The sequence below is a fragment of the Larus michahellis genome, chromosome 11 (assembly GCF_964199755.1).
Source record: "Larus michahellis chromosome 11, bLarMic1.1, whole genome shotgun sequence".
NCBI lineage: Eukaryota > Metazoa > Chordata > Aves > Charadriiformes > Laridae > Larus > Larus michahellis.
Genome location: NC_133906.1, coordinates 19324403 through 19340918, shown reverse-complemented (window position 1 = coordinate 19340918; position 16516 = coordinate 19324403). Strand labels below are relative to the sequence as shown.

The following is a 16516-nucleotide window of genomic DNA, read 5'->3' as shown; positions in this document are numbered from 1 at the left end:
GTTTTCCAGAGCTCCCAATGTCTAAGGGATTTAAGGCCCTTTTATGCTTTGGGAAGTGAATTACTTCACTTTGGATAATTATGGTCAGCTATGAATGGCCCTGTATGCCCTGTGTTATCGTTGCCGTGTTATCAAAAGGTCATGGGATGGCTGCAGCACCACTAAAATGTACACACCCAAGGACATCTAGGACTTTTGGATGGCTGCAATGTTTCATAGATACATCTCCCCATTCATGGAAAACATTGCATGAGGCTGGATGCTGAACAGACTCTACCATTCTGAGAGAAGACCAGTGACCTGGATTTAGGATAGCCTGCAAATCCCAAACTGTGCCACCGTCTGCCTTCAGATGTGTTCACACACATCTCTCTGATATCAGCGGTAAACATCTGAGGGAGGTGCTTGCCTCAGGATGTGCAGCAGGTGAGGTTTATAGGCTCTGCACATGGGCACAGTTCGTTTGTGGATGCTGGGTATCAGGTGCACTGCTGGCGTAGACGTTGCATGAAAGAGAGGAAGGAAGCTAAGCACAGTGAGACACAAACATGAGAGGGGGCTTTAAAAAGCATGGAAGAGTTGGAGGCCTGAACCGTCCATCAACAGACCTTGAATATCAATAAAACAGATCTTGAAAAAGGCCACGGACCTCACAGCTCCCGTCTCAGAGAATTTGTGCGCATAGCGCTGTGTACCACACCAAGAAATCCTCACCGACGGGGCTGCTTTCTTACATTGCAATTCTAAAAAAGCCTGGCTGTGAGCAAGAGGGATGTGCTGACCTCCACGAGCCCGCGATGGCTCTGCCTGTTGGGATCCCATCCAAGCACTGTGGCCTTCACAAGGACTGGGAGCCTCCTTCAGGCAGAATCCAGCCTTTAAAAAGCAAAATCGAGATGCAGTCAAACTTGCCACCAGTCCAAGAGAAGGCAAAGGTGTAGATTTGAAGATGGCTGAATATTTTCCCATTTTTACAGTAACAGTATTGTGGTAAGAGTCTAACTTTGGTTTCCTTTAAAGCCAATGGAAGCATGTGAGTGTAGCTCCAGAAAGAATTTGATACTAAGTAAATCATAATTATTTCTGTCTTCTAAAACAGAATACAGGTTAATTAGCACTCTGATGTCTGAACCATCTGCAAAAGATTAGTTAACTAATGAGCCAAAATACAGTGCAGCTTCTATGTGGGTACAAGGTGTTAACAAAATAAATGCATTGCAGTTTCCCTGAGCACGATATCAGCCATATGATTTTTGGGGCCATGTGCTCAGTGTTAGGTGTTATCTTTCCTAGGAAGCTTCATTTCTGCTAATTGTCTTTCTCTTCAGCTCACGGGAAGTACACAGAACAAGCTGTGCTTCATCTTGAGTGTATTTTCATGAAAGACTGTGAGGTCTGGGGTCCTGAAAGGAGGTGGGTTTTTAACAGGGAACATTTTGTGTTTATTTACAGACCCTAGGAAAACCTACTTGTATTTTAGGGAACTTTAACGTCAGGATGGGCGCTCTGAAGAACTTGACTTCCCAGATCTCCACCTCAAAACCCTCCCTATTCCTTGAGTATGGACTTAGAGGGGTTTTCTTGGGGTTTCTTTCCTCTGTTTTGGATAATTTGGCTTTTCTTCTCTTTTTGATCACTCATCCAACAGTGGAGAAGAGCTCCTGCCAGGTAAATGGATGGGTTTTGCAGCTGCATGACTATCTCATGTCAGAGAGGATCACACCTTGAACTAACCGGTGTTGAAAGGTGTAATTTCTGCACTCCCATCATCGCCCTTCTCGGCCCAGCCTAAATCCAACTGAATTTTAACATCTGGAGGCCAAAAGATATTCAAAGCCAGATTCACTTAGGAGGAAGACGCAAGTTCTTTTAGCAGCCCAAAAGAGACCTAATTGATGGCCTGGGAAGGATGTTTGCACCTGCTGCAACACATAGAATTATTTCTGGATTTTCAACCTTGTTTTCATTCATCTGTGGCAATATACTTGCATTTTGTTCCCCGTGTAGAAGCAAGAAAAACAATGGTGAACTCTCATTTAGCATCTCTCTGGGTTCCTTTCCTAATCACCTATCCTAAATGCTGGAAAACCAATCCAGCTATAAAAGGGACACGTTGCAGCAAAAATCAAAATGCAGGCCAGTTTCTAAAACACACCTGATCTAAGAGGGGTCTGGCTCACATGTACCTCCAAACCTGGCTCAGAGCTTTTCCTCTGTGGATGGAAGTGAGTGAGGATGACGCCTGAACAAGAGACAGGCTGACCGTGCTGTACAGATGCCTCATGAATGTCACCTTGCTCAGGGCAACCTCTCACGTGCAGGACCCCAAGGGGAGAACAGACACTACATGATGACTGGGTGGAACTACTAAGATTAAAACAATTAAAACAACAGGAACAAAACAAACATAATGGGACAAAAAAACTGACAGCCACTGTTCCAAAGAAACACCATCGGATGGAAAATCAAGCATTCCTCCTTTGCCATTAGGCCCATAAGAAATTTATTCTACATGCAGCCGGGATGAAAAAGAGGGAACAGAAAGAAATGTCAGGAATTTTTGGAATCATGCCTAGCAGAGGGATGTTTGGAGCTGCAAAATTAAAATGACTGATGCAATTTTCTTTTTTTGCTGTTTCTTTTTCTTGGAAGTACGATAAATGGCTCCTTTACATGCCAACAATTACAAGACAGGTAGGATGTTCCTGTTTGTTTGTTTTCATGATATCAAAATTAGGATACAAGATTGATGTTTAAATAAATAAATAATCAGAATCAGCCCTGTATCCTAATTTCCATATTTGCAAGACAGAAAACAAACACTGGAGAGAGCGCAAAAGAAAACATCTCAAAGCTGTGAGAATATATCCACCTTCATTTGGAGGGCCCCAAGTCATTTCAGAGCCTGGACCAGGCTGGATGCAACGATTGCCTTCTGGACCACCTGCACTGCACTCCTGAGCTTCTCTAAAGAAACCTCCAGCAATTGCTGATATGGGAAGTGCTGAATCCAATTTGAGCTGACTTAATAAATGTAGCAATCAAAATCCTCGGGCCTCATCCACTACCCGTTGATAGATCTTCGATTCTTTGGGCTGGTTTTGGCTCGGGAGCTGTGTGACCAGACAAATGTATCAGCAAATGCTCAGCTGGTTGCTAGTAATCCAGAGACCATGGATTAAACATCTTTGCATTGGGTTATGTTAGCAAGCAAGTATAACGCCACATGTATGATTTTGGTCAAAATATTTTGTTCAAAATATGTTCAATAACTAAATCAGTTGGAACATTGATCAGATTACTTAAAGCTATGGCTTCTGAGGATTTACTAGTCCCACTAAAACCTTACAACTCTCATTCCTCATGATTGTAACGTGAGGAACTCGCATGGCTGCTGCCAAAAGGAACCGCACCTCTGACATGACTCAGGTCACCGCCCCGGTTTGCAGACTGTGGTGACTGCTCTGAGCAGGTCAGTTTGCATGATGCACCTTGCAGGGGGCCAGCTCACGGCCAGGAGCACAGCTGTGTGCAGGGCCCGAGCTCTGCTACTAATTCAGATCTGAGTCTATTCTTTGTAAGCGTTCTTCGTTTTAAAGGAAGGTCTCTGAAGGTATTTTTCACATGACAGGAGGCAAAGGCATATGACAGCTGCAGGTCTGGGCTCAGAAGTGCAGGATTTGTGCCCCTCTGGACTTGCCATAAATTTGGCACTTGTCAGGATCTGAATTGACTCAGTGGATGAAAATGCACACCTTTTGCAGGGCTTTTTCAAAACTGGCTTCCCACCTCTCCCAAACAGCATTTAATTTTTGGAAACACCAAATGCTTTCCCCATGAGAACTCCCTCTGCAACCATGGATCCAAGCCAGGGTAATGCCATACTCTGCAAAGCTGTGCAGTTCACGTGGCACGGGATGAGCGTCCCTTCCGGATAATGCTCTGTGAAACCAATGGTTACACCACAGCAGCCCCCCTGCCATCACCTAACACAGCAGACACATTCATAGCAAGTGGATCAGCCAGGATCCAGTTTCCAAATGCAGGGCTTGAATAATTAGATGCTCCCATTGTTGCTCAATGGGCGCCGGGCATTTTAATTCCCCGCACATCACGCTGAGTTTTCATATCCCTTTCCCTCCACCTCCCCAACCTCCTTGCCCCAAGCTTTCGTGATTAACATGGCAATGGAGATTGAACTGTGTGCATACATTGATTTGCCGAGTGTTTTGGCAAAAGAAAGCAAATCCAAGCTACTTACCTCAGTGCAGACCCCTTTGGCGTTGCAATGCCATAGCCTTTGGAGTCCAAGTTACCTCCCACCTTCATGGTGTCACAGGGCTTCCGCTGCTCAATGTACTCGTTCATGGTGGACTCCAAGAGGTAGGCATACTTCCCTTTTGACTTCCTCACCCGGATCATCCCCTCTTCCGTTGTCCTCACAAAAACGGAGGGTTCGGCTGACTTCATGTACGTCCACATCTTCTCAAACACTGCTATTTTGGATCGCTGCATAGGACAGCAGAAACCCAACGGAAGTGTTAACAGAGGTTTGGGTGCCAGCTGAGATTTCCAGCTTGGACCAAACACATACCCACATATCAGATGGGCCAAGGAAGGCGAAGCGGGTAATGGGATGTTAATGAACCTTCTGCCATTTCTGCACCAGGGCCCGGATCAACCCTGTCACCCTGACACTGTAAGGGTACAACATTTGTGTATAGCAAGTGATTTTGCTGATCAAACCAAGGGCAAACCAAGCTGGAAATCAGGAGGTGGTTTCTTTTGGACCTGCTCAGAGTAACTCCTTGGTAACATGGGGAAACACACGGATATTCCGTATTTGTGTTTACAATTGCAAAATATCACGTGTACTGGAGACACCACCAGCCTTCTGAGCAGCACAGGGAAAACTGGAATTTTGCTGTGCTAAGGACAAGCTCAGCAGGTCCTGACGTGGTAAGGGGAAGCGAGAGAAAAAAGAACAGACTTGTGCTGAGGGTAAGAGAGGACAGGCCTGGAGGATTTGTCAAACAAGGGACTAATCAAAATGTTTGCATTAATGTTTCCTTTTTACCCTGAAAAATTCTTTAGTGGAGCCAGCTTCCAGAGTCCCATAGGCGATTTCTGTCTGCTTGGCCAAGTCCTCTGCACTCTCAATGGGAGAAACCATCCTTTCCACGGTGAGGAAGGCAGCCAGGTTAGCTGTGTAGGAGGATATGATGATCAAGGTGAAGAACCACCAGACGCCACCGACTATACGGCCGGAGAGAGACCTGGACACAGAGAGGAGAGTCAGACAGGAGGGGTGTGAAGGTCCAAAAGGTGCAGCTCGGTCCTGCCCATCATTTACCCGGGCATTTACCCAAAGTCATGTTCTCCAGCCACTTGCAGGGAAGCCAAAGGTCTGCCTCAGTTCTCAGCCTACTTTTCAAGGTGTCAATGTAATTAGAGGTGGGATGAAAAATTCGCAGTGAAAAAAAATCAGCGATAAACTGATTGAATTTGCTTTGATTTTCAATTCCTTTCAGAGTATACAATAACATTAGCAATAATGGAGACAACGATGAGGAAGGTTTAGCTGGGCAGGGCAATGCCCATCCAAACAGCAGCTCCGGTGAGGTCTGCGCTGTGGCATGTACGTACCAGATACACAGACCAGCTGGGATCACGGGCTCAGCTCCCCGTCCCCTGAAGTTTAAAACCCAAAACTCTGTGTTTTTCTATGAGACATATTGAAGCTCAGAGAGGACCTATGGCCTTAATGAATAATTTGCCTACTGATGTTCTCTGTTTTGTATTCAGCAGATGGTTAGACAAGATGTTCATAATAATGCCTTAAAATTTAGGTATTTTGCACTTGCTGCAATCAAATAGCCAATTATCTGTAACCATTGGATAGCTATAGAGGGAAGTAAGTCAAGCAGGCATTAATTTATATTAAAATCTTTTCATACAATTTTTAAGAGTGAAAGATAATTTTAGATTGATGTCGGTATTCATGTATTCTGTCTAAATTATTTGTATGCTCCTTTTCTAGATGCAGAGCACTGTCCCAGACAGAAGGCAACTTACAATGCTATTTTACAAAGCCGGACAGTCTGACTAGGGAGGACCTGCCCGTGAGAAACACCATTTATTTCTCCATGGGGGACCACGTCACAGCGCTGCCTTTCTGCTGACCTGAGTCACTCCACAGAAATACGGTTTATTGGATCGTAACAGAGAGATCCCAGTCCGGTTAAGGGCACTGGACCAGCTCATGACAGTGCGTGCCATGCCGTGTCCGGGTCTGCGTGAACCCTTGGGTCCAGCTCCTGTGGTCTACTGTGGTTTAACACGACTTGACAAACAAACCTGCACACTCCATCGCGGGCAAAATCACACCCTGCTAATTGCCAAAATTAGAGCTGGAAAGAGACTAAATCCACATAGGCCACCAGCTGCAGGACTTACCTAGGCTACACCCTTCCAGTTTGGTTTTAAACACTGTCGCTGTGAGGGGAGCTGCTCCCACAGACATCACATTTAGGTCAACCCACCCTGAAATCTCTACAGTCAAAACTCTTTGAGATCACTTCCCAGCAGAAAGCAGGCACTGCCTTTGCACAGCGACTGAGCTCCCCCCCCACCCCCTCCCACAGCATACGGGGCAGAGCGAAGAGCACATGTTTTAATATGTGGAAATAAGACCCATCCCACCACACGTGCTGTCAGCCCCACGCTCCTGGAGAATGGTCACAGCAGGTTTCGCCCATGGCAGAGAGAAACTCCAGGACACACGACTGCAAGGATTACAGTGACAGAAAGGACAAGCGGTGTATTTTACAGATGTGTCTGAAAGGACTTTTACGGGTACAGATGGGTCGGGCTTTCCTCTGCACAGGGGCCTCATTTTGGAGCAGAGTCTCTGCCCTGCCCCTTGGTTTCTTCTTCCATGGGCTTTGCTGAAACCAGGCAGCAAAGTCCATCACACCATAAACTCAAGCTCAGTGAATGACTTTGAAGGATCCACCTTTCAAGGTCTTTCAAGAAAGTCTGCAGGACCCATCTCCAAAGTGATACTAGAGAGTTCAAAAATTCTTTTCTTAATCATCCGGATCTTAAAAACCAAGAAAGGTACGTCAAAGAAGACCACTGGCACGGTTTCCAACCATAAGCTATATGATGGTTACCCCATCCTGCAGCGTCTCACACAAACCTCCTCCTTCATTGGCAACTGCAGCAACATGGCTGAGCAGACCCTCATCCCAGATTATTTTCTTTGTTATGCCTCCCCATCACTTCCAGCCAGAGAGGGGGACCAGAGGTTTGTTGTAGGACTGCTGGACGCTGTGGGAAAGGCAGACAAATGTTCTTCTACCCTATCTTTAACTCTCTAAGAGAGACATACTCACCAAACAACCTCCGGAGATGAGTAGGGACCTCCAAGGATGATTCAACCCATCTATCTCAGGTTAGGAGGAGCTCCCTCTGCAGGCCTCCCTCTCTGTTGGATTTTGAAGGAACTGGGACTAGGTTGGACTAAACAGTTAATTTTTAGGCAGTGAAAGTTATGTGAGATAAATGTGACCATTGTGCTTCCCACCTCCGGAGAACACTCAGCCTGCAGGACTGTCAGTGCAAACGACTTTACCTTTTCTTTCATATTTGGAGAGGGATCGGAGAGGGAGGCAGCTATGGATTCAGCTCACATGTCTTCAGATTGATGGGAAGAGGAAAAAAAATACCTGTCTTTAATTAGTCTGGATGATGTGTGCTCAGGGAAGGAAGCGCTCAGAAAAGGCACAGTGGCATTAAACAAAAGTAACCGGATAATGTCAAATACAACAATCTCTGCTGATGAAGGCCACTTTGAGCTGGCAAAATCCATTTGCATGGCAAATAATCACATTCCTCTCCAGCTGCAAATTATACAGCCTTTCCTTCCTGACGAAGCTGGGATATTTCTGCGACTTGTTTCAATCCCTTCAGCGGCCGTGAGACGCATTCCTGCCTCTAGACCCTCGACATCCCGGTGATATTCATTACTGGCTTATCCCATGGGGGCTGCCTGCTGTCAGCTGCAGATGGCTTATGCTTCCCGGCTCCGCACCTGGCATTGACGGCACCAGAAAGTAATGGTGGGGTATTGAGACGGGGAGGTAACAAGGAGGGCTGGGGAAAGAGGGAGAGGGGCTGCAGCTTCTTTCCCAGGGGAGCCAGACGGGACAGGATGCATGTCGGTATCGTGCACCAGTCTCATCTGGGCTGTCTCTGCTGCTGGGGCTGGTCGTTTCTCCTCATGACATGAGATGCTGTGAGGACATCAGTGCTCACTCTCATAGACAGCGGAGGAAAGGAGAGGAGATAAACAGCTTGCTACGGCTGCCAGCATGGAATGGGCTTCACGTGTATGACGTTTTGTTGCAGACACTGCTAATGGGCAAGGTTTCCCTCATTGGTAGATTGACTTGGAGCTAGAAGCTGTGAATGTGAACTGCTGTAAACACACAGCAGAGAAAACACTCAGCAGACGGGTTCTACAGGACATCATCCTTTCGCTCCGTGGTTGTGCAGCATCTAACACAAAGGAGCGCTGGCCAGTCATGGAGGTCCTTGGAGGCTAGCGCAGTACAATTAAAAATATAACAAGAGTCACGATGAAACATCACACAAGCAGAAGCGATCCCATGTGACATCCCCACGGCTCAATAGCAGTGAACACAGCTTAAACAGGACAAGCTGGATTTCTCTGGGTAACCATATTGCCTGTTCAGATTTTGAGCCGATGCCTGTTACTGCTTACCAGAAGCAAGTGGTTGGAAAGACAATATCCATTACAGCCTTGTTCTGTTACTTCTGTAGACCAAACGGGATACCAGCAGTGCTACCATCATGGGACGCATTTGCAAAAGTGCCTTTGTAATTTAGGAGATAATGTCCCATTTCTAGAAGTGACTGCAATACTTGGGAGCTAAAAGCCTGCTCGAAAGCCAGTGGGACTTAGAGTTATGTTTACGCTCTAGTAAGAGCGGTCACAGAGGAGTAGACATACCTTGTACTTTTAAGTCACTTTGAGGTTTTGAAAATCTCACTCCGCAGTAGATAACAGAAAATGACCTTCCATTTGACTAACAAATGTTCTGCAGCTCGAGCCCTACCAAAGTTCATTTCTCTTCCCTAATGGGCAGTACGTGGTTTAAATCCTCTTGGATCGAGAATTTACATGTCCCCATACCCGTTCAAGCATAACATGAAGGCAATTAGCGCTCGGCTGTGTGGAAATGAGTTAGTGACTCAGTCCTCTGCAGAGCTAAGGTGAGATGGAGCACACTGGTTAGTAGGTTAAAGATATGCCAAGGTTTGGATATTTGGATTTCTCTATTTGACCTCTGGATTTATTCACAGTCATTATCATAACAATACTTGCAAATAGCAGGATCTAAAAAAAAATCAGAATAAAACAAACCAGGGTAACAGTGAAAGAGACTTTATGAATGGCTAATTCTGGGATGCAGAAAGGGATGAAATAGCTGATACACTAGATTGTACATTTTCCAACCTCTATTATTCCTTGTGCACCCACACTCTTATTTCCTACACAATCCAAATTAAGATCTCTGGGTTTCTTCATCTAGTCTTGCCTGCGCTGGCTAAAATCACCCCCTCCATCCTCTCCCTGACTTGGGGTCCTGCCTGCCCCCCATAGACCAGTAGCAGGAATGGGGTGCTCCTTTCCAACATTACCCTTGCAGGAGTAAGTAGTAAATAGTCTGCCCTCATTATCCACGGTGCACAATCTACTTCAAATTAGAGCTGGCTGGGAACAGGAATTTCAGTGCCGTGAAAAATTCTGAAATTGTAAATGAAACCTTAATATTCTCAATCGGAATGAAAAGATAACGGTTGCAAACGTACTCTAAAAGTAGCATTCCAAAAATGCTTGGTTTGGGTCTGTCCAAGCTTCGCATTTTTCTATTACTTAATGTTTCATTTCTGAAAGGCTAAAAGGTATAATTTTAACATGGTAAACAATTTTGTTTCTGCTTTCTCATTACAAATAATTTTCTTTCATCTTTGATAATGCATTAAGCCCTTACCTGCCACATGTATAATTTAAAAGATAATTCTGGAATGTGCTATTTTATATCTGTCTAATGGAAAAACTGCAGATGACCAAGCTGAAATTAACGATTTTGATTTTCTCACTTAAGATGCTTTTGTTTTTTTACCTTTTGTTGCAAAAGCAATTGCATTTTGCCAGTAGAAAACAGAAAAGAATTGTCAGTTCCCTTTGTTCCCATGAAGTGATTTTTTTTAACGTTCTAGCCTTAGCATTGATGGATTCTTCACAGAAAAAAAGAAAATCGTGCAGCTATAATCTCTTATTTCTTAAAAACAAAATGCAATCCTTGATCAAACAATTTGCTCTTTGATCTTATCCTGTACAGAAGGTAGGAAAAGGCAAGAGCAGTTTGCCTCTGCTTTGCCATCTTATTAGAAGAGCATCATACACTTTTGCAAAAAAAAACCATTAAACAAGATCATCAGAAAATACACAAAGTAAACCTCATTGGAAAACTGCTCAAGTAGTACCTCGCTTCTTTCTTACTTCTTCCTTCCCCCTCCCCAAATCCATTTCTTCTGGAGAATTACACCTAAACTGACAGTGTTTTAATTAGAAGCTCAAATCTGGGATTCTAAAGCCATAGTTGCTTTGGGAGGATTTCCCAGATTTGCTGTTAAATTCAATTCTAATAAAGGCTCACTTAGTCAACTGACATATTTGTCACTGAATGAATTTATGCAAAACTGTTGAAAGAAAAGCTCTTATATGCTTGTTCTACTGATTGTGGGTCAAATCCACTTTTGGTCTTCTACCCACACAGATCCTCTGATCTCCGACACTACTCTGCTAATTTGATACTGACTCTAGGTAGTTTCATGGGTCTATCTGAAGGTTGACTTGGTAGTGGATTAGTTGCAAACATTTTGCTCCAGTTTTGCTCTTATTTCAAACAAATTTTCAACATTAAACTCTGTCAATGTAAATGAGCTTTGCTTTTTCTGCGTGCCACAGACCATCTGGCACGATCGGTCTCACCGCTTTATCTCCGACCTTGACACGAACCCCGGATTTGCTTGAAAAGTCCGTCAATAGTCACAGATAGAGGAACAAACTTAGAGTGGGGCTGTGGAGCTGGGAACAGCTCTGGGTGAATCCATCATGCACATGCTGCAAAGCTCTCGTCCTCTTACGCTATGCTACGCCACGCGCAGTTTTGAATGAGGTACCAACTGTTTTTCAGGAAATTTGAGTGATTATCACCCATGTTTCTCTGTCCATGAGGTATTATTAACTTCCTTGCCATTGTTAGCTTGCATTTACTTATTATTGACTCCTATCTCCTGGCACAAGAATCTGGAGTCCTGTCTGCAGTGCTGGATTTTAACACAGAGCGTCAAGAGCGCCCTTACAAACGCAGAAGTAAGAATGTTTTCTATTGACATTCTCATTTACCTCTCCCAGTGGTACAAATTTCTTCTTCAGCTCCCCTCACAACTTTTCTACAGAGGTAACAGCTGCATATTTTGATTCCCTGTGGGCAACATTAACCAGTGAGACAGGGTAAGAAAGCTGCGGGAGCACAGGCACTGCGAGTCCCATGCTATCTCGCTCCTGCTTTGCTTTTCCTAGTTTTTGTTTCAAAAAAAAAAGAAGGAAAAAATTTGGGAGCTGTTTAACTTTTGTACATGGGCTGGAGCTCTGCTCTTTCTCATGTTTTCAGGCCAACCATGCCAGCTCTCCAACCCCCAAAGCCAACACGCTGGAAGGAGGCAGAATCCCAGCAGAAGTCCTTTTACGAAAGGGCCTTGGGGTCACTTGCTGTGTAAACATTGCAACGACTGAACATATTGTCTGCAAATATGCAGAATCTCCCAGATTCAATGGGAAGATGTGTATCTGTGAGGCTTTAATTATAAGTCACAGTTTATTTACCATTTTTGCCTCAGCCAATGGCCTTGGACAGCAGTACATGGTCCCTCTCCCACTGTTTCACCTCTTATTTTCTAGAATATGTTGGCACTTTTTTTCTTCAATTTTCCTTTAATGGGCAAAATCTCTTTCTAAAATGAGTTTTCCTGCTTAGTCAGAAATGCATCATGCCACTTGTGGTTCACCAGTCATTGGAGCTTGGATTGCTGCAGTGCTAAGTATAAGCATGACTACATGGAGCTACTACGTGCTGTTTTCAAGACATTCACTTCGCATTTTGACAGGCAAGGAGTACCTAACAGCCTAAGCAGAGGACTAACATCCAGAAGCTCTTTTATTTGTTCCCTGGGAAGCCCTGCCACTCTGTGGGATCCAGGGTAGCTTACTTCATCTCCCTAACTCTGTTCCCAGCTGTGGGAGAAGAGGATGAATCATGTTTACGAACTTCACCTGGGTGGGTGGCCTGAAGCATTGGTCACCAGGTAGAATTTACCTCTGAGCTGTTTTTTTGCCCACTTCCCCTTCCTGAGACATTGAATCCCAGCAGGCAGAGGCAGCATCCAATGGGCCCAGCTACGCAAGGGGTAATTTATGGACTCAATAAGATTCTGCAGGTTGTGCCCTCCTGTGGTCCTCAATGGCCACAAAATGCAGCCTGCTGATATGCAACCAACACGACTCACCCGCTTAACTAACAAGGTATGAAGCACTAGATGCCAAACATGCATGGACTGACATGGGCAACCAGCCCCCCTAAACTCCAGCAGGACCCATGTACCACCACCCATAGCACAAAACACTCCTATAGAGCAGAATTGCAGAACTGAGGTATGTCCTTCACCTGAAGGAGCCACTGCCCCTGAGCAGTCAGAACTGGCTGCTGAGGTGAGATTCTTATCCCTAAAAGTGCAGGATAATGAGCCCAGATCTTCCAGAGGGCTGCTGAAAAAAACACTGTAATGAAAGGGCTAGGATAGAGGAATGAGGTGGAACCCTAAGAAAAAGTGTGGTTGAACATCCTAACAGCTAGATCCAAAGAAATACACTGCCATCCTCTTCAGTCCCGGCACAGCGTTCCTCTTCACGTTGCGAACCAGGGTAGTTTAGACGAGACTAGGCTATATCCAGTTGGAAGTGACCTACAATGATCATCTAGTCCAACTGCCTGATCAATTCAGGGTTGACCAAGTTAAAGCATGTAAAGGATGGGTGTTTAGATCGAGTTTTGCTGAGAAACACGTGCTCACTTCAGGCTGCTCGGTGGCTCTGCTGAAAGGCAAAGTCATCCTTCTTCTGCAGCTTTTGCCAGCTTTTGCTACAAGGAAATAAAACAGCTCTCATCATGCCTTTGAGCAAAAATTTTGCTGTAAAAAAGGCTCTTCACTTATTTTTCTCACTTTGGTGACATTTGTTTGCTTTGCTGAGAAAAACTCACAAGGTCACAAGCACAAGATCTTGTCAGAATCCCTCGCCAGAGCACCCCAGGACATTCATTAGTCAGGAACTTCCTCAACCTCAGGTGGCCCCAAAGATAACAGCACTCATCGTTCTTTTTAAACAATGGCCTATCGTGCTAATGTCCTTTGCTGCGTTGCTAGATTTCATATGATCTCCCTCAGTCTCTTCTTCAAAGTCTGCCTGATGAAAAAGCTGTTTTTCCCCCCAAAGATTTAATATATTTTGGATTACATGCTACCAGTTCTTCATTTTTCCAAGATCCTCTTTAGCCATCTACATGTGCTTACAATTTAAAGCTCCATTTCTGAGATTTCTAGGCAATGTTATAATAACCTAGTTCAGACCTATTCCAGGGTGCCTTGCCTTCTTTTTGCTGTGTTGTTTTGGGGTTTTTTTGTTCAATTTCCCAACCTGACAAGACAAAGGCCTTTTCTGGGACTTCTATCTCTTAATTTCTAATTCAAAATGTGATCCCTCACCAAGACTCTTACAAGTTACATTTTGTCTGCTTTCACTTTTGAGTCTTTTTTTTCCTACAAGGGCATATTGTACCCCTTGCAGAAGTGTTGAAGAATGAGTCCGGTCTCTCTTCCCACCCAGTGTCTTTTAGAAGAGCTTGATGCACACAGGAGTGTCTCCTTTTAACATTCAAACTCCCAAACTGTGAAGGGAAAACACGTTCAGTGTTCCCGCTGCCCCTATTTCACCTGCTAAGATCCATTTGGTGTTTTTTTTTTTATTTTTGAAGGCTTCAGAAGCGCTGCTGAGATGAAAAGCTGCCCCCTCCCTCTGTTTGCCTCTCTGCAGCCTGAGATCGTGCTTCTTACTGAGAGCTTCAAGAAATGAGAGAGAAACTTCCTGCTACGGGAGAGCATCCCATGTGCTTGACTCGCGCAGCTGGGCCCTCGTGGACCCTCTTCACGTCTCACACCTAGCCACAGCGTACAGGTACTTATTTTTACTGCTTTTCCCTTTCACCACATGAGAACTCCTCTTTTCCCCTCTTCCTTTTTACTCCTCTGTTCACACATTTGCCTCCTATTACTTCTCATCAGACTGTGTTGGGAGAATTCATTAGTGTACATAACATGCTTTGAAGTTGTCCAAATAACGGTGATGTAACACTTTTGCACTTCTATAGGCTCTTTTATCTGAAGATCAAAGTAGTAAGTTATGATTACCATGATTGGATTATTGCTGCTTAGCCTTTGGATCTAAGGGTAAGCAGTAACTCTTCTCGGTAGACATTAATCAGAATTATTGGATGATTTTATTAAATAGACTGAATGCCATAAAGGCTGCTGCTTAAAGAAAGGTGTGTGTACATGAGCTGTATGTCCTTTGCTACCATCTGATGCTATGAATCAGGTGGCCTCTAGCTGTCACTTGGCTCCTTTGATCCAAGTGAAAGTGGAAGGAAGACCAAGACACCATCACAGAGGACTTCACAGGTGACTCCGTGCTCTGCCTCCTCCAACTCCAGACCTCGTCCAAGCACAGTGAGGCTTTGCCCCTATTTCTTAGCATGACCCACATTTTGCTTTTCCCAATTACTCAGCTTCATCAAGGCTTTCACAACGAGCAACCTAGCACCTCTGTCATATTTCAAGAAATTTGTCTTTGCCTGCTCACCATTTTGGGGTGTTACAATGGACATACTCGCTGTATGGAACGCCTTTCTGAACTTCTCGGGAAAAGTGGGTATGGTGCTTCCCCAGTTACCACTGCAAGTAGTTGGGATGAAATCTGGGACAAAAGCAGAATAGGGACAATAAGTCCCCAATTCCAGTGGCATAAGATAAGCACGCTGAGCGTCCCAGCGGAAGGCCATGAGGTTGTGGGCAGCTCTGGCGATTAAACCAGCAAAGAGCAGCTGTGGCTGCTCTGTGTGTTGTGAGCCAGAACAATTTGAATTAGGAGTTCAATGCTCACTCGACTGTGTATCCAGAGAGCGTGCACATGATATCTTAGCGCTGATAGAAGTGATGCACAGCATATGGAAGAGTTATTTAAGCAGGGCTTCCCTGTGAAAACATGCTCAGGGCTTCCCATCTTAGCTACAATATTTTTCTGGAGTGCCAACATTAAAGCAGAGTGTGACAGGCGGCCTTCCAGAGGACACCACTTCAGGGAGATGGAGGTCATTCAGCTCCTCACAACCCTTATTCTTCGACAAAAACACTCGGCAATCGACCTAGCTATTAGGAAGAGACAACCATGCGCGGTCCTGACTGCAGCTCGGAGGATGTCAGACCCCAGCTGAGCCGACTGCTTGTGGATAACAGGTTATCAAGAGGAAAGAAAATGAAAAGAGAAAGTGTGTTTCTCTTGCTGATGGAAAATCGACAAGTCAGAGTACAGCGTAATAGGGAGTCCCTGGAGCCTCAGAGGGTGTCCTGTCCGAGTCACCGAGAAGGCTATCAATCTCAGAGGCACCCCTATAAATCTCAGCATCGTTCACTAGTAGCACTAGTAACTACATCGTAGCACTAGTAACACACGCAGCACATGCCATTTCCACATCGGACATGCCCCAATAAAACTTCCCAATAGATGAAAGAACTGGGCAACGCGCTTTCTCCCCCGCTATTTTTAACTTCGATTTCAATCAAAAAATATGAGAAACATTTACTTAGTTCTGAGGAAAGAGATCACAAACATATTTTTAGCCTCATAAATCTGCCTTTGGATCAAGTGTTTGACTTCTTATTTTAAACACAGCTGGTAGAATGATTAGTAAATCTGTCACTCAATGGGGGGACTTTCAGCAAATTTCTTGCTGCCCCCCAGGGACCTCAATGGTAAAGGCCTGAAGTCAGAGCTGTGGAAGAGTGACCAGATGCGCCTGACAGGCAAACCATCCCGAGGAAGTGGCTTACAGACCAGTGGAGGAAACATTCATTACCTCTGCAGCATTTAGAAATTTTCAGGTGGCAGAGCATGGAAATTCAAAAGACTTATTTTTCCTTTACAGATGAAATTGCATTTTCCCAACAATAATCTCTCAGTTGGTTATTCCCTTCTTCTGAGACCTCTGTATCCTTCAGCATTCTTCCAAACGAAAAAGAGGATAGCCAG

At 44.8% G+C, this 16516-nt stretch overlaps 1 protein-coding gene across 2 annotated transcripts in view; it reads right to left on the bottom strand.

Moving 5' to 3' along the window:
• The window catches only part of GRIA1 (glutamate ionotropic receptor AMPA type subunit 1), a 128175-nt gene that overhangs the window by 14508 nt on the left and 97151 nt on the right, over window positions 1-16516 (bottom strand). For both annotated transcript variants that reach the window (XM_074604479.1, XM_074604478.1), the window contains exons 12-13: window positions 5078-5276; window positions 4262-4509 (exon numbers count right to left, since the gene is read on the bottom strand). In XM_074604479.1, the coding sequence (XP_074460580.1) occupies window positions 4262-4509; window positions 5078-5276 (447 nt within the window). The remainder of the gene's footprint in view (window positions 1-4261; window positions 4510-5077; window positions 5277-16516) is intronic.